The sequence below is a fragment of the Aptenodytes patagonicus genome, chromosome 6 (assembly GCF_965638725.1).
Source record: "Aptenodytes patagonicus chromosome 6, bAptPat1.pri.cur, whole genome shotgun sequence".
In the NCBI taxonomy this organism is placed as follows: Eukaryota; Metazoa; Chordata; class Aves; order Sphenisciformes; family Spheniscidae; genus Aptenodytes; species Aptenodytes patagonicus.
Window position 1 is genome coordinate 12349438 of NC_134954.1, and position 21386 is coordinate 12370823.

General features: G+C 37.8%; 1 protein-coding gene across 17 annotated transcripts in view; it reads left to right on the forward strand.

Annotated features, from left to right (window-relative positions):
* LRCH3 (leucine rich repeats and calponin homology domain containing 3) overlaps positions 1–21386 on the forward strand; it is a 71320-nt gene that overhangs the window by 40167 nt on the left and 9767 nt on the right. For 3 of the 17 annotated variants that reach the window (XM_076341168.1, XM_076341157.1, XM_076341163.1), the window contains exons 9-21: positions 1417–1565; positions 4267–4343; positions 7043–7138; positions 7584–7635; positions 7791–7931; positions 9209–9256; positions 10354–10407; positions 13894–13974; positions 15347–15418; positions 16308–16356; positions 16852–16965; positions 17614–17732; positions 19284–19421. In XM_076341168.1, coding sequence (XP_076197283.1) covers positions 1417–1565; positions 4267–4343; positions 7043–7138; positions 7584–7635; positions 7791–7931; positions 9209–9256; positions 10354–10407; positions 13894–13974; positions 15347–15418; positions 16308–16356; positions 16852–16965; positions 17614–17732; positions 19284–19421 — 1190 coding nt within the window. The remainder of the gene's footprint in view (positions 1–1416; positions 1566–4266; positions 4344–7042; positions 7139–7583; positions 7636–7790; positions 7932–9208; positions 9257–10353; positions 10408–13893; positions 13975–15346; positions 15419–16307; positions 16357–16851; positions 16966–17613; positions 17733–19283; positions 19422–21386) is intronic. The other 14 variants (XM_076341164.1, XM_076341162.1, XM_076341169.1 and 11 more) reach the window with 11 other exon arrangements.

The following is a 21386-nucleotide window of genomic DNA, read 5'->3' on the forward strand; positions in this document are numbered from 1 at the left end:
CAGGTAGTGCTGCCAGCTCTGCCTCTAAAACTAACTTTATTTTGTTCTTTGGGTTTTGTATGCCTCACTAGTCTTTTAAGATGGAGCACGGTCAGTTCATGAGTAAGAGTATCTGAGGGGGGCACAAGTCGTAGCATGTGGCTGTCTGTGATCCAGGAGATCCTTTCCGATTTTGTGTTCCTAACACAGATACTAATGTCTTTCACCCTCTACTGTATTATTATTATTATTATTATTATTATTATTATTATTATTATTATTATTATTATTATTATTATTTAATAAGCAAGGCTGGAAAGAAGGGTGTTTTTGTTTTGGTTTGTCTTGTTGGGGTTTTTTTAAGATTTGAAACTGAGATGGAGATTTAATGAAGCCAAAGTATATAGGAATGCTGTTTTGGATGGTTGTAGTAGCAGAGGAGGTGGCTTTGGCAGTAACAGTTGCTAGATTGTGTGGTGAGGCAAAGAGAAGTCTGTTTTAGACAAGCAGGAAAGGGGCGGGGGAGTAGAAAAAGAATGTCTGCAAGAGAGTCTGGAGCAAATTTGGGGGAGTTTTAAGAAAGAAAGCTCTAGTGCTCAGAAAGGGAGCTTATGCTTTCCCCTGCATCCCCAGCACAGTATTTTTCACCAGCATAGTTTGCTCAATGTCATGACTCTCAGAATCCTGGGCGGAATGTGTAAAAGCAGTGACAAGTGAAAAAATTGCCCTACATAATATTGCCCACACAAGGGAAAATCAATACTGGCCAAACTGCTGTTTCTTGCTCTCATTTCAGTGGTTCCTAATTTCTTTTTACATTTCTCTTTTTAAAATAAAACTGTAGATGCTTTTATATTGTTTTAGAGGGGGTTTGTTGCTTTCTGTACTGTCCTTCGTTATTTCCACATACACTTTTTATATTTATTGCATTTGCATCCAGATAACTTGGACATGCTGCCCTCTGTTTTGTTGTTGTAGTAAAAAAAATAGTAGAAGTATGTCATGTCCATTCTAATTTTTCTGACAGAGATTAATTAGAACCAAGAGAAATGATTCAAAATGTACACAAATCATTGTACAGTCTTGGTGTTAGTTGATAAGTTTTGATAGATAACTTTGGGTATTGGAAAAAAACCACAGTATTTACTTTAATTTTTCAGTCACTGCAGAAGTATCTGCAGCCAGCAATTTAAAACTATGTGCTTGATACATGTTTCTCATTGCTTTGTAAAAAGTATTACTTTTATCATTATTTCAAAAGCTGATGTTTAACAAATGTTAGTGGGCTAGGCAAAATTCAAGAGCTTTCAGGCTGAGCTTTCCCAGACGGAAGAAAAACAGTTAGGGCCTTAGTTCCTGACAATGCTTTTGTGTTGTTTTTTTCCTCTCCTGTTGATTATCTAATTATGGGTGTTTTCTTTGTGTATGTATGTCAAGTGGAACACGATCTCGATCAGATCGACTATATCGATAGCTGTGCCACAGAAGAGGAGGAGGAAGAGGTGAGGCAACCCAAGTGCATGGAGTCAGACAGCCTCAGCTCACAATTCATGGCATATATTGACCAGCGGCGAATCTCTAATGAGGTGGTGCTTTTACTTAAATTAGATAAATTTATATGCCCCAGGAAAGCCTTTGTGATGGTATTAATGCTTCTTGTCCTCAGAGGTTTTCTTTGTTTAAAAAAAAAAAAAAGTCTGATCTGGGGGAAGAACACAGTGTTGTGCTTTGTGGAGGGTCAAAGCTGGAGTGTTAAGCTGCTCCCAAGTGTCCTTTGGGATATGTGGAATAAGTTTAAGGCAGCCACACTGTTTTCCTGTCGTGTGGGTTCTTGCAAGCTCGTGCTTTAGGCATGTGTGAAGTAAATGGTTTTTCCAAAGGAGTGCTCTTTTCAGAAAACACTGAAGTTGATGCTTCCAACTGGTAATTGGTGATATCTAGAAAATTGTTAACCTTTACTTGGTAGTACTGAATATATACCAGCTTTCTCAAGGGAAAAACGTTGATTGTTATCAGCATAAAGATTTAGTACAGGAATTTTGCAACTCCATGAATTCGGCTGTTCATGTTGATTATAAGTTATTTGCCAGGAAACCCACTGTCTTGAGCATCCATTTTAAGTTTAGACTAACTTAAATATTCAGACTTTTCAGAAAGCCTACTATTTGCAGCAAACAATTTCTTTCTCTCTTACTGTTGAGCAAGGCTTGAACCCACAGGTACGGACTTGGATATGTATATAGTCCATATAGTCCTTTCTGAACAAAAAACATCATCTGTAGTTTCAGATAAACCTGACATGAAACTGTTCTCAGTCAGTAGAAGTATACAGTTAAATGAACAATAAGTAAGGTTAGACAGGTTAGAAGGTTCTCCAGGCAGCTTTTTACAAATGTCTAGAAACAGACATGAGTAGCTCTGGACATTGCCCTGTTTTCTCCTGTCACAGAAAAAAGGGGGGGGAGGGGGGCAAACTAGCCTCTCTTCTTTTTTCCCAACAAGTCTAAACAGTATCTTTTTCATTTTTGTTCTTGAGTATCTTTGTTTGAGCTGGTATGTAATACTTGCACTGGAATGCTGCATTTTAGAAATCTCAGTAACAGTAACTGCACTGTAATTCCTGAGAGTCAGGATGTGTGCACCCATTTCCCTGCAACTTATGGATGAAGTTTGTTTTCACATATTTTTTGACAGCATTCAGAATATACTATGCTAGTAATAGCTCCTTTAATTGATTGCTTACTGTATCCAAATGATGTCCTGGCGCAGACAAGGGCAATGAGTCCAGTAAAGGTACTGTCACTTTTCTTTAGCTCATGTCATTTCATTGCTTTCTAGCTGCACAAGGATTAGTGTGCAACTGGAGTTGCTTTGAAATTGTATGAATGGCCAAAACTGGAAGACGCCTTTGTTCCAGTTGTAGCAGCCACTGCTGTGAACACATGGAGAAAACTGTTCCCTGTTAAGTCGTTTGGACGGTACACTTCTGGAAAGTGTCCTCAGAAATCGAACCTATAGAAACAGATTTTCAGCCACATAATGTTTTCTTCTGTGTTCTATCAGTCTTAATTAATACCTATGTACACAGCTACACAGTTCAGTGGCTCACTGTACATACTACATGAATAACCTGTCTGAGAAAATCTTTGTGGTTGATATGCTTAAACGGTACCTATTGTGCTACGATTCAAAAGTGTCCTTTCAAAGTTTTGTGTGTTTTGAAGCAGAAAGATATTTGCTCTTTGAAGAAAGAAAAAAAAAAGTGGATCTTCAGTATTCATGTAGAAGCCTAGTCCCTATTTTGTCCACTTTATATTACTGTTTACTGTGTTTAAAATCAGTGACACAGATATCTGAAAGGTGCATTCATTTTGCAAATCTCATAAATTCAATATCAAATCACAAAAGCTGATGCCACTTGAAGCATAGACACAAGAGCAAAACTCAGAAAAGGCAACTATTGGCAGTACAACCCAAGGACTCTCTGCTGTAAATAGTGAAAAGACATTGATCAACATCAAAAAAGCTATTCATAGGGATCTATCTATTCATAAAAATTAAACTGTTTGCTTTTAACTGAAGCAGTAGTTTCTCTAAAAAGATAATCCAAAATATTCTACTACTTAGGAAGGCTAACTGTATGCAATATAGCAACATACATACAGGTATGAGTGAAAATTGGCAAGTTAATCTTGAAAAGTTTCCGTCTTCCTACATTAATGGGTATCAGTAAAAGTTTTAAAATAACACCAAGGTCAGTATGTCTCTGTTCCCAATGGGTTAAATTATTTCATAGCTCAAATTAAGCCTAAGGTGTTCTTATTCATCCCATGTGTTTCTTTCTTAGTCTCTCTGTGACCTGTCTTTAGGGCATCATAAGAGAGCTTCAGCTATTGTATCCTCTATTTCTGAGAGTCCACACTGCATTGCTGTACACTTGTATATACATTCTTTGGAGCTTAACTCTACATTTCTTCTAGTGACATTAATTATCTTTTACCTACATTTACTTCTCTGCATGATTCTTAATAATGGAGGTTTTTAAACTCTTAAATTTATCAGTAGGCGTATTTAATGTTGAAACTAAAGTTTCTTTAAATCATGGGGAAAAAATAAAAGTGAGCTTGCCTAGTTGGAAATTAACATCCCTGAGTTGTCTTTTGTGGTTCTTTGTCAGGTATTTTGAATACCAGTAGTTACAAATGTTGCTCTACAAAGAGATTCTTTGATATTGATGTACAGTATTCTGAATAAGTTGCTAACAGTCTTCTGTGTTATTTTGCTTAGGGCTCACCAGTAAAGCCTGTATCCATCAGAGAATTTCAGAGAACAGAGGATACAAGACGATATTTACATCAAAACAGGTAAGAATATGTGGTAACAGTAACTTTATCCAAAGTTTCATGATGAATGCAGAGCGCATATTTACTGAATGTGTTTAGAAAATGACATTGTTTTCTGTTGCTTCACCAGAAATGTGCATGGCACTTTATATAAGTTACTGTGCCAGATTAGGAATTTGCATTCTAATAATGGCAGTGACCAAAAAGCTTGGCTTTAAATCGGTTGGTTAAAGAAATCTGCCAAATTATTAAAGTGTATACTTTTAAACTGATTTAATATCTGCTTTTCTTATTTAATTTGTGCTTTGATGAAATAGTTTACTTAAGCTATATTACAGAAAGGACAGGAGGGATAAATGTACTGCAGGTTTAGGGGAAGCATAAAGAGAGTACTGTGGAGTATCTGATGTGCTAGGAGGTCACATTCTTGGTGGACTCTTGGTACCTGTAGTACTGTGCAGGTTTAATTTAATTGTGCTTTTCTATGCCATAATCATGAGCTTACATCACGGGAAGAAGGGATAGAGTAGGCATCAATGCTGAAAACAGGTTGCTTAGTTGAACAAAGTAGACTTTTTGAATTATGTGCATACTCTTTAATGATTGCTTGGCTTATTGGAGGGAATGCTTATCCATAAAATATGGGTCAGAGTTGGACAGAATATAAATGAGGTGGTTAGGTTTGAAAAGAGATTTTTGGGTGTCTGGGTAAAAGAACAGAAGATAAGCAAATGTATAGCTTCTTGCTAATGAAACTAAAATCAAAATTGATAGAACCTTTAATATGCTATTGAAGCATTCCAGTATTCTGTGGAGTGAAAGTGAATGTGCAAGCACTCACTGGAAAACGAGCTCAACTGTACTAGAAATGTAAAAAAAAAAAAAAAAAGTGCTAGCCATAAGTATGTCATTACTTACACTGTCAGTAGAAATTAATTTTTAATGGCATTCTAAAATGGTGTTGAAAGAGAAAATGAAATCAAGAATAGCGTGTAAATTTTTCCAGAGTTATGGCAACATTTTAATAGGCATTTTGAAATGTGCAGTAAATGTGCAGATACAGTAACTGTACTGATATAAAGGAGGGTAACTCCTTTAGCATATATCAGCATTCTTTATCCTGTAGGGTCTACAGGTAAGGCATAAAATAATACAGCAGTCTGACGTGTTCTCCCCAAATAAAGTGAGTGCTCATGGTTTGAAAGACTGATTTTTTTTGTTTGTTTTTCTATTTGAATATTTGTGGTCAACATGGAAACAGTTAGACTTCACAAACACTGGATTCCATAGTATATCTGAAGGAAATAAGACAAGAGAAGGCTAGTTAGCCAGGAGAGAGCTGCTGTTTACACAGACAGATTTTAATGATAAAGGAAATTGTATCCAATGCTCTCAAAATTTAACTTAAGGATGGCAGTGGATCTTCATGCGGAAGTAGTTAATCAACGATCTAAATGAATTGTAGTTTATTCATATTATGCTGCAGCAGAGTGAAATTCTTAATGAGGCACTAAAAACAGGTCATACTGTTGTTGTTGCCTTCAAAATTGTGGAAAAATAGCCATATGACAATGAGTAACTTTTTGTATTTTAAGCTTGTATTAGTCAAATATTTCATTTGTGGCAACCCCAAGCTGTAAACTGCTTCCACAATAATTCTGTGCAAATGCCTTGGCAGGCAGCCTCTGTTGTTTTTTTTCTTCAGCATGCTGGAGCTATTAAAACTCTTAGAGTTGAATGTAATGCAGAGTTCATCTCAAGAGTACTTACATTAGTTGATTCAATTCAGTAAACACAGTTTGTGCCTCTGGACAGACTGTGGTGCATTCCTGATGCAACAAAGCTGTGTGTACTCTGGTCTGAATACACTTCTTGGCACTCAGTTGAACCCAGTCCTGTCTGTTCAAAACAGCACAGTCATGGATTTGTCATGTGCATCAGTGCTAATTCAAGTAACAGAGGAGACCTGTAGCGTATGGGTCTTCCACATCTCTTAAGTGTCTCCGTGAAGAATAGGTAATAAGTCTACACACAGGCAGCATGACTGAACATTTTTTGGAAGCGCATTGGAAAGTGTCTCTATTCCATAGTTGCCCCAGGAGTGAAGGTTGCAGAGTCCAGGCTGTCAAGAGTAAGCTACTCAGTCTCCATCAACTTTCTTTCTAGGAAGCAACGTGGCAGGGAACATGCTGTGGACTGTAGACCTTGGGAATTGTTTCAGTGCTAGCAGCTGCCTTCTAGCAAAGAACTGACTGCAAAATTTCTCTTTTATTGTTGATATGATGGATAAGAGACAGATCGGTTATTTCTGACTTTGATGGCTTGTATCACTGACAGAAAGTCATCACTTGATTGCTGAAGTGAGCAGATTCGTTCTGAAAATATCAGAGGATGTTTAAAAATAATTCTGTTCTTTCCAGAGCAGAATAAGGGCCACAATAACCAGAACATAGTCCTAAGAGAGAGAGTCTTTGTGTATTTTGAAACCATTGTTAAGCAAGTTACAGTTATTTGATTATGAACAGCAGTAATTGTGATCTGACTTGATATCACAATGTGATTTCTTTAGTCATCCTAAATTTCACCTTTGTGGTTATCTGAAGCTAATTGTCTAGGCAATTACTCTTACAAAACCAGCTGTAATCTAGAGAAGAATTCATCTGACAGTAGTTTATATGCATCAGTGGCCAATCCCTCTTCCACCTGGTGTTTACCCGCAGGGATACTGATGAATTACGAAGACCTGAAACTCTAAATTTGATGCAGGACAGAGAGCGTCACCAAGTACTAAGGAGTTATGTGGACAGGACAGAGAGGTAGGGAAAAGAAACATATAGTTTCTACTGATTAATTTTTTTTTTTTTTGTTCCCCCTCCCTAAATAACCAGTAGCCAGTTGCTCCTCTAAATGAGGATCATCTGAAAAGTTCCTGGATTGGTTACTTAACCAGCTCTTAGAGAACGGGTATAAAGTACTGGGTATCTCAATGTAATAGGCCAAATGTACAATCCCATTGGTACATCTTGAGCTGTAGAAAAATTTTATCACAATTCAGGAGAAGAGATAGAAATGACTGCACAAAATCTGTCATGCACAATGAGTTAAATCGTTATCGCAGCAGTTGGTTTAACAGCTTTGTTTACTAAGCAGTTACTCTTCTGATTTGATGAGATACTTGTGTGTCGCTGACAACTCATGTATGAAAATTTGTTTATATTTGAGATAAAAAGTATACTTACTCTCTGTTTTTCCATTTGTCAGACCCCTGGCTGATTCACCTTACTTCCTCTCTCTATCAAGTCACCACAGTCAGGTAACACATTGAACTCTACTATTTTATTCTTTTGGATGAGTTTGATGCAAAACCAAACGTAGGTTAGCTGTAAGACATGGACTGTTTCTCCATAACCCATCTGTTTTATCCTGTGTAGCTCTGTCTTTACAGCCTGGTGCACTGTTTTGTTCCAGGTGCCTAATACAGATCCCGAGCTGCACCGCAGACACATAGAGCGTACCCGTCGGGAGGCCCAGCTAGCAGCGCTTCAGTACGAGGAGGAGAGGATGAGAACAAAACAGATCCAGAGAGAAGCTGTCCTTGACTTTGTTAAGGTACCTCCTTTTAGTACCTATTCAACACTTTATCTTTTCTGAATCCCTCAATGAAAATTAATTACCAAGGTCATTAATACTTGTATGTTGCACTCTTGGGCATGCATGGCACTTTATAAAGAAAACGGAGAAACAGCATTTAATTCTATTCAATGTTGGTGCTGTAGCTTAACATAGAGAAGACTAGAACTGGGGACGAATACGGAAGAGATTTACCCAAAATATGATTGGTGAAAAGAATTGTGTTTTTACATAGTCCACCTCATTCTCTCAATTTTTCATTTGTATAGATGTGACAGGATTGGTATAAGAAAGAAGGGGTCTTTATTTGAGAAGGTGTAGAGGCAATTTAATTTTGAAGACAAATTTGGCAGAGAAGAAATCAAACATACACACAAGAAGATAATGTTGCCTGAACTGTTTTGGTATTTTATGATGATTTTATGATTTTATAAATAAGTTACCTCCAGGTAAAGCATGGGTGCAAATTTATGGTACATCAGATACTCTGTGGACACTGCGTCTTCGCTTTCTTTTTCACTGCAGTCAGTATGAAGTAGTCTGCTGCTTAACATGCAAACTTGTTTATATGCTAGCTGTCTTAAATTTATTTTACTGTTTACTGCTCTGGTGACCTAGCCAAATCTCACCAACACAAATTTAATAAATGTTATAGTTAATATTTTGGGCTTAGGGTGGTCTGCAGAGAGGAAAAGAATGTTATATTGCATTTATGTAATGTATGAAGTTAGTTTAGAAAAAGGTTTTTAGCTGCCTGAAACTAGGCTTTTCATTAGCACCAACTAATCTCGGGCCCCTGGCAATGTTTTGTAGAAAAGCTGCTTTTATTAAAGATTCAGCTCAGTCTTTCAGTTAAAGACTTTAGATGTTTAGGATGCATTTTGTTCATTGATGAGCTGTTTAGGTTTTTTGGGGTTTTTGTTTTTCTTCTGTTGCTTTTGTTATTCATGAGGGCTTTATTCTCAGCAATTAAATTCCTCCCCTGGGTTATATTTTGGGTTTATTATGCATCTTTAATACGCAAAAACAATTTGGGTTTTTTGTTTTTGTATGGAATAAAGGCTGGTTTTTTACTAGTAATATCAGTGAAGTTTCAGCTCAGTGGAAACTTGAAATTTCCCCAATGCATGTTTTATTTAAAAACTAAGACTTCTTGTGTTTTAAAACACTTCTAAATTATGCTGGTTTGTTCTGAGCTTTTGTTTCTCTGTCACGTTCTTTTAAATTTGTCTTTCATTTTTCCTTTTTCTCTATAGCAAAAAGCATCCTTAAGTCCTCAGAAGCAAAGTCCTCTGGATAGTGAGGTAAGAGTCCAATAAGAGTATTACTAGGGATGTCAGCACCTGAATTCTTAGCGCTCTCCATCAGAGATATTTTCCTGATTATGGAGAACTCTTCAGGACTGGGTTATAGCATAGCTTTTTCACACTTCTTATTAAGCCTTGGGTTGGGGTTTTTTTGCTTATGGGACCAGTCTAATATTTCCTTCTGTTCATGTAGATTGCCTGTCTGAGTGTGGTTTTTTTCTTGTATGTTTCCTATGTTCTATAGAGAAAATACTTTTCACATTCCATTTTAAGACGCTCCTTGCGAGCAGTACCGTTCACTTTCTAACGGGAGTATTCAGACAAGTTATTGTGTTGCAGTCATCCTTCATTGATCAGTTTTCTCCCAGTTTCCTATCATTAGATCACCAGTTATCCCAGAAAGATTAAGCATTAGAATTTTGAGGGCTATCAGAAAAAGAAATAAATTTTTAAAAAGTTTTATTCTAATGTAGTTTTATAATCAAAAACAGTAAGTCAGTAGGGAACACAAATCATACAAGGCTCAGTCTTCTAGAATATACAGAGCTGAGCCAATGACATCTGCTCTCTGCATCAGGTTTCTGCATAGTAATGGCTCTTCCACTGCTTGCCATCCCCACTTTCCTCCAGGGGAAGAGAAATCACTTGGCAGTGTTAATCAGATCAAAACTTTTAATGATATAATAAATATAAATAGTTCTGTAGCAGCATTTTCCAACTAACTCTTTTTTGAGTTACATGGGGTAATTGAAATAGTTTTTGCTCCTTTTTCTTCTTAATGTTCTGTTCTTAACTTATTCTTTTTAAGGGTCCTTGTTCTACCACAGTAGGAACTGTGAATACGTAGTTGTCTGTATTTGCTTGAGACAACACAGAAAGCAATTGATTCCTTAGGTAATACGAATACACTGCAATTCGTGGGTCATGTGGCTATATATTCCTACAGAGTTGCGTATACTTTATGGATTTTTTTAAAAAAAGCCTCACCATGCTATAAACAAGCAGTACGTGTTCCAAAATTTCTGTCTGTTCACATACCATGTTTCTGACATTCTGTGTGTTTCTGACATTACTCCATCTCTCCCACCTCCCAGTGTCCCTTTCCATCCAGAAGGTCTCAGCATACTGATGATAGTGCCTTGTTAGTGGTAAGATCCTGCACGTAATGGCCTTTTTATGTGGCAGACTCTAGAGCCTAGAAATAACAACGTTATGATTGTCTCAGATTAGATCAACTATTTTAGAGCTAATCTAAATAGCATAAAACATGAGCATCTTTGAAAAGTGGCTTAGCTGTGAGCTTTAATAGCATGAATATGTTGATACTTGTACTGTCAGCCATTTGTTAATAATATAGTGAAGTTTTTCCACAAAATAATTACTGCTTATCTTTTGCTGAGAGCAGAAGAAAATTACTGATAGTAAAGAACAGCTTCTAAAATTCAAAATTCACCTCTAGTTGTTCTGGTTTGATTCCTTCTCCGTTTAGCTTGCTTCCTAATTGATGTGCTCTTCAGTGTCAAGTAAGCAATTCTAATGCTTTGAGTACAGCCGCCTTCTTTAACTTGTTTGCATCCTGCACATGGTGGTTAGAAATACTTAGTATCTCGGTAACCATATCATAGCACAGGGAAAAACTTCCCTACATTTGAATGCTACAAGTCATGAAATATTCCTCATACCTTTTTATTGTTTATCGATGAAGATGTCTTAAAAATAATCTATTTTGAACACTTAGCAAAAATAAAAACATTTATATACTGACTTCATGTTTTATGCTATTTCTTCCTTTATAGCATCTTAGTGATGTAGCATAATTAAAGAATATAATTAATGCCATAACCCATGTCTATAAAAGAAAAAGACACCGATTTGCCTGCTGTTGCATGACTGCATGCCTGGGATTTATTTTCTTAATTCATGTGCTTCCATTATCTGCCTAAATTTTCTTTAGGCAGTGCTCTCAGAATATGTCTCTTCAGAACATGTTGGTCAAGACATTTACTGTCTCTTTATTCAGACTTTTTGGGTTTCCTGCTTTCACGTGACTAGCACTGTGTGGGAGAAGAAGAAAGCTTCTAATATTAGAGAGAGATTTAGTTGTGATCATGCATGTGCCTGTTTAGAGAAATCACAATCAATTAGCACAATAAAAATGTGCTTTCATATTTAGCTAATAAGAAACAGGAGAATAGCAGTGGTTTGGGTTAAGTGTTAATATTCTGTTGTCAGTGAATTCATCTTTGGAATTTTAAAGGTACCTTTAAGGACCCCACTTCTATTTGTGTGATCCCATGACACTTGTTGTAAATTAATATGTAGAATTTTATGTTACATGACTTGGAATTTTCAGAAATTATTTTGAAACTGGCTTCCATCACTGTTTGTTTCCTTTGTGTCTTTAACCAAGTTACATCCTTGCACTTCACAAAAAAGTGGACAGGCTGGTAGGGAAAGATTGAACTAGATTTGAAAGCAATCATTTCTCTAGTCATTTTTCTTTTGATTCCCTGCTCTTTTCAGCAGCACTAAACTATAATAGTATATGAAATACTGGGTTTTCTGATCTGCTGAAGTATGATCTGCAGCTCTATTTTGTAGTGGAAATACACACTGTGTCTGATGATGACATATGCCAGGGCAGCTGTTTCTGGCAATTATTGTAACTGGAACATTAAGCCCAGGCTAGCTCATGAATTTGTAGCATTTTTGTGTCCACAAATGTATTTTGTATGGTAAAAACTTGTTCAACAACAAGGAAATGCTCATTAGGTTGCTTTAAAAAAAAAAAAAAAGTCTGTCATAAGAGTTGACAATACTTTTACTTTTTTATATTCTATTGCATTTCATTTGACATTTTCCCTGTCCTTATGGATTTGAAATTTAGCTAGGTCTAATTTCTGAGGATGGTTTTTTTCCTCCACCAAAGTATAGAGGTATTTCATATCAAAATTCTATTTGCTAATGGCAGTTTTCAGTACACATTTTCCATTTTCATAGTTTCCTCTCTGTCTTTTTCTCTCTCTGCATAAAGACTGCATGCAGTAGTGTAAACTTTACCTTACAAAACTTTTGGACATTGAAACTTGCAGATAGGCTACTTTAAAAAAAAAAAAAAGTTCTGCTAGATTTTCCACTGATTGTTCTAGCTTTATGGTGTGGGAATAACACTTTGTGGCAAAACAGAATATTACATAGAGGTATAGTAAAGATCTTTTGTTCAGCATTTCCCTTGTTAATCAAAGCTCTCTAAACTGAGCAGTTGCTTTTCTTTTGCTCCAAACAATGTTTTCAGCTCAGATGTAAGGAAAAGATTAAAAAAGTAGTAAGTCTAATATGTAATTAGAAAGCAAGTGAGCTTTCTTTTATTTTACTACTTCCCTCTTCTGGTATTGTTACTGTTTTAACAAAAATTTTCTTAAACCCAAAATTTAAGTTGTGAATCTCCTTACATCATGTTTCTTTTTGGTCTTCTCCTTGTTGTCTTTTATCACTAATTAAAATTAAAATATATTCACATTGCACAGGTTATTCTGACTGTTTCCTTCTGTTTGTAAACAATTTCAGGACAGTCTGTCTGAACTCACAAAATGACTACCCATACTTTCTATGAATGTTAATAGTTCAGTTTAGTTGTACATTTCTTCTACATACCTGTGATTTGAGGTGAAGTGGAGTTTGGCTGTAGTACTTCATTGCACACTGTGGTGGATTTCTTTCTGTTGACTTGTAATAGCCAGACTAACCGAAATGTTGCTGAAGAAATGTAATCACTGGCCTTTCTGAGAAAATGTGCTATATACCTCAAAGTTTTATATTAATAAGTCATATCCTGCTTGCTATTCTCACAAGGGTAGTCCCATTCGTTACAATTGAGATTGCTTGTTGAGATAGTATCAGGGCTTCAGACTTGGCTAATGATTTCAGCCTTTATTGTTTATGAATCTCATTTCTCCCCAAATATCTTCTTGTTTTCTCTCACGCTGTCCCTTACAAGGTGAGTACTATGGAAGGAAAAAAACCCCAAAGCATCCTCTCAAACTGCTGCTCAATTTCTCTGTTGTGAAGCCCATGAAATACTTGATAAGCATCAGGCAGCTGGTGTGACCTCTTCCTTTCATGAGCTTTGTCTCGTTGCTGCCTTGTGCTCCCTTCATTGCGTTGTGTTTTCTTGTTGTGGTCTCAAAAATGGCCTGAGGCCATCGTGTTACTCTTAGCACGTGGGATCTCTGAGACTTTTCAAGTTAAGTCTTTTAGGCACCAGTGTGTTACAAATAATAATGGTATGGTAAAGTAAGCAGGACGTGAATTATGCTAACTTGTACCCTGGAGTTTTCTCTCAGACCATTGGCATCCATTTGTGTATTCAAATGTTTAATAATCAAATTCCCTTAAAATATCCTTATTTGGTTCGTGCAGAGTTCTGGTTGGGCTCTGCTTTGGCAGACCCTGTATCTACAGTTGTTTCTGGCACAGGGAGATTTCTCTGACCTAGAGGCCAAGTGCAGCATGTGCAGTAGGGTGTTGTAAGTCTGAATTGCAGCATTCTGGTTGTGGCTACCTTTTCTTACAGTCGTTCTTTGCCTCACTTCTTCCTTTCTTCCCTCTCTTTCTTTCCTTGCTGTCCCTGACAGAATGGCTTTGAGCCTCTCTTTGTGTTTGAGATTGACAATAACACCAATACCATTAAAAGAAGGCCAGGGACTCGCAAACAGGTGAAGAGCATGCAGTGTGTTGCTGTTGTGATTGTCCTACCCTGTGGTGTGCCGTGTTCCCCTTCCCTTCGCCCACTGCTGGGTACGTGGATTGTGACAACTTGTTGTTAGTCTGCGTTAAGGTTGTCTTGCTCTTTTCATACAGGCATAAACAGTTATGTTAATGGTACAGACCACCTACTTCTGTTTTATTTTACTGTTCTCATATACTAGCTAATGTTTTGCTTAAGTCAAGTGATATTTTGGAACTCTTTAAAACAAACAAACAAAAAAACCCCATGGTTTTTGCTCTGCACTGCTGTGGAGAAAGAGGCTGTCTTGAGGATCAGCAGTTAAGTCTGCGGAGGGCCTAAAGATGTTTGTGTTTAAGGCTTGCCCTGAGTATAACCTCTCCTTCTAGTCCTTCCTGGCTGTACTGTTCTGAAGTGGCAGAATAGTTGCAAATTGGTTAAATACTAACACTCCTAGGTGTGTCGTACACATCTGCAGAGTTTCTAGGTGTCATTTGGTGTTCTTTTCCTGTGCTGAACTGCCACTTTGCTATTTGAATGCTGTTTCAGAAAGCATAGTTTCATTCTTGAGCCATTCAGTCCTCAAATGTTAATGTTTTGATTGTGCTTTCGATAAGACACAGAATTTGGCCTTCTAGATCCATCTGTCAGTGACAGATTGGCATGCTAGAGCTCCTGTTCTGTAAACATGAAAAGTTGTTTATTTGGTTGGTTTTGATACTGGTTATAATTGAAATTTGGCTACACTTTTTGTGACAACACTGTAAATCTTCACGCTGACATCTTTCCCGAGAGCTAGATTCCACCCACAGAATCTTATTACTTTGTGTGTAATTCACAAGGAATCAGCATTAGGTGTTTGTGGCAGACACCGTGTGTATTCTTGAGCCCATTAGATGTGGGTTTCTCTGATTTTTACAAAGTTGATACGAAAATAACTTACTAAAAATGCATAACATACTTGAAACGTTAAAAAGAAAGCTATATATTTTGAATAGTGGCTCAAAATGTACTGTTGTAGGGTAAAATTTCCTTTTGTCTGATGGCATAGGTGTTACGTTAGGTGTTACTAAAGAAGCTTTTACCTCACTTACTGTTCTCAGTTCTGCTTTTGTTGTCACTGTGGGGTGTGTAAAAGAAACATCGCACCTCCCAAGCTTATTAGCCAGAAAGTTCAGGAGGGTAGGAAGGCTTTAACTGTGGTTCAGCAAGTATGGTATCTGTTGCCTGTTGAGTGTTTCTGAGGATGTGATCATGATCACATCTTCCTTTTTAACTTGTCTACTGCATTCCACCTTTGTGCATGACCTATCAGCCGTTTGCTAACACTGCTACTGCCTTCTCTTTCTTTCTGCATTCAGTCGCTCTCAGGGTTGAATCGAGAAAGCTGTGCTACTACCCTGCCTAATGCCTCTACTTTCAGTCCTGTCAAGGTATCTCTTGCTATTATCATTCACCAGTAAAACCAACAAAAAACTCTTGGATCCACACATCTGTTTTAACAGGTGTTAGTCTGTCAGCTTCTAATCAAAAGTTCAGGTAGGGTATGAATCCAATTTACCTGATTAAACTGTAGTAGATATTACCTCATCTTAGCTTTAGGCTGTGTCTACAGGAGGCCTAAGCTATAAAAACATGGTAACCAGTCTCTGCTCCGAGGGGTTCTTGGTTGTCTTTGATGTTGCTTTTTCTGTACAAGATTATTTACACTTGACCAAGTTGAGTTCATCAAAAGTACTCTTCTTGTATTCTTTAACAGTTTACTTCTGAATACAGATATCCTATAGTTCTTTCTCTTCTGTGGAAACTGCTATACCGAATGCATTCATCACAAGAAATCATTAGTCTGTGTAAGCACTGTAATAAAACCACAGTGTGTTTCCCTGGGGAGAGTGGTGTTCAGTAAAGAGCAGTTTTGCATTAGCAAAGGTGTCGAAGAGGTGTATCCTTATCAGTGCTTCTGTAATGCAAGCTCTGCATGTTATTTAACTATCTGTTTTTCTGTGTCCCCTTTGCAAAGAACACTGAAAGTTTTGGTTGGAAGGAAGAGTAAACACAGATCTGTCTTTGCACAGTCAGTGCTGTTTCATCATTCTTTTTCCTCAGAAAAAAGCAATTGTGTCATTTCTGCAAAAGAAAAAACTGTCACTTTCTGCAGCGATGAGACTTGGGGACCAACATACTGTGTTTTTTTTCACATTTCTGGTTTTTTTCTGAAACATTTAGATGGATGGAGCCTTTTTTAAAGCACAGCAAATTAAAATGTAGTCACAGCTTTTCCAGATTAGGACCATTTATACTCTTCTGCTTTTTTGTCCACAGAGTGATGACAGATCTACCATCTCCCCTGGCTCACCTACCACTCAGACAGGTAACAGGGAAAGGAAGAAAACATTCTGAAAAATAAGATCAAAATGCCTGCTTGCTTATTTGTACTATGAAGAGAAGGGAGCATATGTTCCCATCTCTGTATGTGGCACTGCTGTGTTTGAGAATTTACCCAGTTATTTGGGTCCCCTTAGAAACACACGAGGGAAGAGACAACAGGGGTGAAGCATGTCTTCAGGCAGAGCGTAGGGTTTGGCTGTTTTAGGCCTTCATACAGGCTTTGGCACACAGATGCATTCAGCAACAGTCAGAACAGTTGTTGGAATTGGTATGTGGAATGTGCTTTGCATGCAAGCGACCTTGGAAGTGCCTTTTCCTGCTCTGCGCTTTTATCATGCATGGCTGTAGTTTATTTTGTCATTATTATATTAAAATTTTTGGTTTGTTCTTTTTAATTACCACGTTGCTGAACCCATTTCCTATTTAACCGTTTCCTTCTTCCTCCTTTCCTTTCCTGTGCCTTTCCACATTTGTTTAGTCCACCTTTCCCCTCCATATCCTGGCCATGCAGCCCCACCTTCCTATAGAAACCCTTCCCAGCGACCTGAGAGTTTCCTTTTCCGAGCAGCTGTCAGGGATGAAGCAAACAAAGGTAGGTTGTATAGCTTAGAAGTTAGCTAGTTTTGCTACGTTATATTAACATCTGCATTACCTAGGTTTTGCACTGTTCTGTTACTTCAGGTCATTATCATGAAACTACTTTGACTGAGTGCCATTTGTAGACGTATGGCATTAAACAGTTTGTGAATAAGCAATCTTTTATTTAGAGCTGTCAATATTCTTTTGTCACGTTTGTGGAAATGTGGGATCTTGTTCTTCCTGGTCTGTGCTTACACCTAGAAAGATACCAAGGAAATGCCACAAAAGCCTTCAGCCACTGATGAAGGCAGCTTCATAAATTTTGCATTGCACAGTAGCACATAACAAAATTGCAATTTCTGTAGAAAGACTGAACTGTTTCAACATACTTCATCCAGCAAAACTTTGTCCTCCTTTTGTGAATGATTACTAGCCAACAGAAAGAACAGAATCTAAACAGAAAGAAAAATGTGTCATAGAACACCTCATTTAGATTAGATCATTAGCTTGATTAATAATCAAATGAAAGAAACAGATTTGTGAAAAGGAATGCACTGTACCCATTCTGGAACCTTGTATGTGTGCATGTGTAGTACAGCAGTGAAGGACAATCGGCCAAACCGTGCTTAGTGATTTCCCTTCCTTCGTGCTACTTTTTTAGCTGTTACTTCATCTTCTACCCGTGCCTTGTCTCCCGCTAATGATTCTGCAGACCCTAGAGCAAGACAAAACTCCAAACAGCGAGAGGAGGAGCTGGAGCTAATAGAGCAGCTACGTAAGGTAAGTGCTGCCAGAAGCCAGTATGCGGACATCTTAGTAAATGCATTGCGTGCATCCTGCTAAATCTGTCCTTCTGTTTTAGACCAATTTCACTGAACCAATAGGGTGAACGGTTGACCAGAATTAAATGGCATTGTACAGTCTGAGTGTTTCTTTCAGATGGATGCAGTGGTGTTCACTTTGGTTTTTGTGGTGGATAAAGTCAGCTTCAAATTCTGTAAAATATACCGTGCTGACTCCTGCTTCTGAGTGTCCGGTGATGTCTGCTTTCAAAATAAACATGTGCTTTCTTTCTTCCTTATCAGCCTTCACACTTGTAAGGAACTCCCTGGAAAGTTGCCTTACTGTCTTCTTTTTTATCTTTTTTTTAAAACTCCTCTTTGCTGTAAAGCCCACAGAAAAGCAGATGGAATGCAGAGACTGCTGCCAGTCATGGTGACAGCGTGGTTTCCTTGTGTGCTCTGGATCCATCTATTGACTCTTGCCTTATCCTTAGTTAAGTGCAGAATATCTGAGGTACAAATATTCCTTATGGTCGTGCAGTTTGCCTGTTCAGGGCCACCACGCTCCTGGTTTGTGCCCAGGTACAATGACAATACATGTGAATATTGAAAATGTCACATGGCATTAAGGTACTGCTCTGCTTTGCCCCAGACTTGTTTCTGGAGAGCATGAAGGGATTCCTTGAGGTGCTCTAATTAATTGTTTGCACTTTCTCAAGAAACAAGAATTCCTACTTGTTAAAGCTGATTTTGAAAGCCATAAGCATCCCAGACGGACAGAGAGAGTTCCTTCTCTTTGTAAATTTTAAAGTAAGGACAATCTCCTTTCCCTAAAAGGAGAAAGTTGCCTTAAATAAAACAAAACAAAACTTGGTGCTGTTTGCAGAGCCTCTCTTCTGTTACCTCAGAATGCTTTGTATGTAGTCTGTCCCTTGTTCTGCTTCCCAAGTAAGCTTAAATATTTTGGTTTTAACACCTAAAAAAAATTTAGATACAGCATAACAATTCAGTGAAATTCACACAGCATTTGAAATAAGATTAAAAGCCTGACTTGAAATTTTATTCATTCCATTACACAAATGCTAACTACCTTGTTTCTTTAAAACTATTTATGCCAAGTAGTTTGGGTTTTTCTTTACAGGGAAAAATGTTATCGTGACTTTTGGTAACTATGTTGTTCTCCAACCCACGAAGACAATTATTTTCACTTCCCTTGGCAGAACCATTCTCTGAGAATACATAGGATTAGGAGTACTGCTCTTAGACCCCAATTTCCATTATTTTTTAATAATGGTCCTATTAGTCCCCTGTGCTGTACAATGAAAACTGTTCATCATTGAACTTAACTGCTGCCAGATTGTGGTCAGCTCTGGGCCACAGTAGTGCGCAGAGTCTTCCTTGGTGTTACTCAGAAAGCTGTTTAGAAGTGTCACAAGGATGGAGAGTTGTAATGGAAGCACTTCTGCCTCTTATAAAATGTTCTGCAGAACGAAATAGTTGGAGGAAACCAGCTCTTACTTTTTGTGTGTCCATGTTCATTTTTCTACAGAATATAGAATCACGGTTGAAAGTGTCGTTGCCCAGTGATCTTGGAGCAGCTCTCACGGATGGTGTTGTTCTGTGTCATTTAGCTAATCATGTGCGTCCCCGATCTGTTCCCAGCATTCATGTGCCCTCACCTGCTGTTGTAAGTATGTCATAATGATGGTATTTTATAGGTGTCCAACAACAAAGTTCTGTAATCCAGACAAATGCTAAATTCAGGATTCTCCTCTGTGAACATACGTGACAAAAAATAACCATCTGTTCTGTCTAAAAGAAGTCTATAGCTTCATTAAAAGAAGTTATATTTGGGTTTGTTTCATTTAAATAAAGTTACTTCTAACACAGATTGTAAGAAAATGTTAACGTTTTCAAGTCCTCTCTATGTTAACTTGAAAACTAGTGAAATGAGAGACAGTTCAGCATGAGAACTGAAGTAGGATATTTGAAAAGATAAAAAGGTCCAAGAAGTTCAGGAAAACAGATTGTAGGAAAATACAACATTCTCTACAATGTTTACGACCCCACTACAGAAGACAGTGAAAACAGGCAGAGAAGCCAAGTTGATTCCTGTGTCTGCTTCACAGCACTACAAATTCCTCTGCTTAGGAATTTTAGCAGAGCACGCTCGAGCTACTTGGAGAACAGCATCTCCTGGAACAAAACAAATCCAGTCATACCTTTGTGATAACAGGAACAAAAGGTGTGGTATCTGGGGACTGTTGAGAGCAAGGAAGGACGCGCACAGAGAAGTTTGAAAATTTCTGAAGTTGTTTTTCTTACCCTGCCTAACTGCAGTGTTTCTGGAAAGCAATGAAGATGATATATTTCTGGGTGCATTACTGTGTATTGTGTAGGGAAAGCACAGAATTAGAGAAAGGTCAAGAACTGTGAAATAACAACAGATTATTTACGTAATCTGTATTTGTGGAAGTCAAAATTCAGTGAAAATATTTAGGGTCAGCTACTTAAAAGTAGTATGGAGCGGCAGATTGCTTGTTATGCACCTTTAAATTGTGTGAAGAAGGAAAAAAAACTGACGATTGTTCCTGGGGGAAGTTGTTGAAACATGCATGTTGTGTTTGCTTTTCCTTATTTTGGAGTCAGTCTTTGTGTTGGTTGGAATCTGAACTGGCACTTACAGGGCTGCCTCCTATATCATTGTGGTTCCTCTCCCTTGGACTTGATGTGAACAAGCAGATGTCTTCATTATTTTGAGAATGGTTGAACTGGACATGCCAACGTTTTAGGCAGATTGTGGAATCATTAAGAGAAAAGGCATACAGCTGCTATTCAGAAGACTTGCGTCATTGAGAATATCTTTTCAATGGCCTGGTTTTATGTGCTGTTGAATATTCTGTGTTAGGAATTAAATCATGGCTTTGTCATAGAAGTCCCAAGGAAGAGGCAGCCTTTAGCTGCACGGCTCCAGGAGCAGAAGAGGCATCATGTCATTCCTCAGTCACAATGTGATCTTTGTATTCCCTTCGTCCTTCGGGAGAAAGAAGTCAGCGCTAGCCTTTAACCTGCTTTCTTGGTGGGGAAATACGGCACGTTGAGGGGACAGAGCAGAAACCCCACCACTTACGGAAAAGTATTGAACCCACAGAGGCTGCTGCCTGCTGCTACGTAGACTGTGGGTAGCTTGTTCAAAGGAGCAGGAAGCTTGTGTCTCTTTAACCAGAAGAGAATAAGCTTCAAGAGCAGAAACAAGACAGAGCCTGTGCCGTGGTATGTCTGTGTAGAGGTGTGAAAGCTAACTGTAGAAAAAAGCTCGCCTGAAAAAAATGCCAGTGAGTGCAGTTCAAACAGCTACATCAAACACATCTACAAGAGGCTTACAAGCAGCAAGCTTCAGTTCCCGTTTTCTTCCATTCTTTTCTGGTTTCATCTAGCCTTCATTTTTTTTTTATCTCTTTAACTAAAATATGGTTTGATATTTATATATTTTTATATTGTAGTAATCCAGAACAGACTCCAGATTGCTTCATATCATGAAATTGCTCTGAAGTCACAGCATGGAAGCCATGCATGTGTGTTTCATTCAAAATATATTTTTAAAATTATCATACTGTAGTCACTAAAAGTGTTAGCCAGTTTTATATAACAC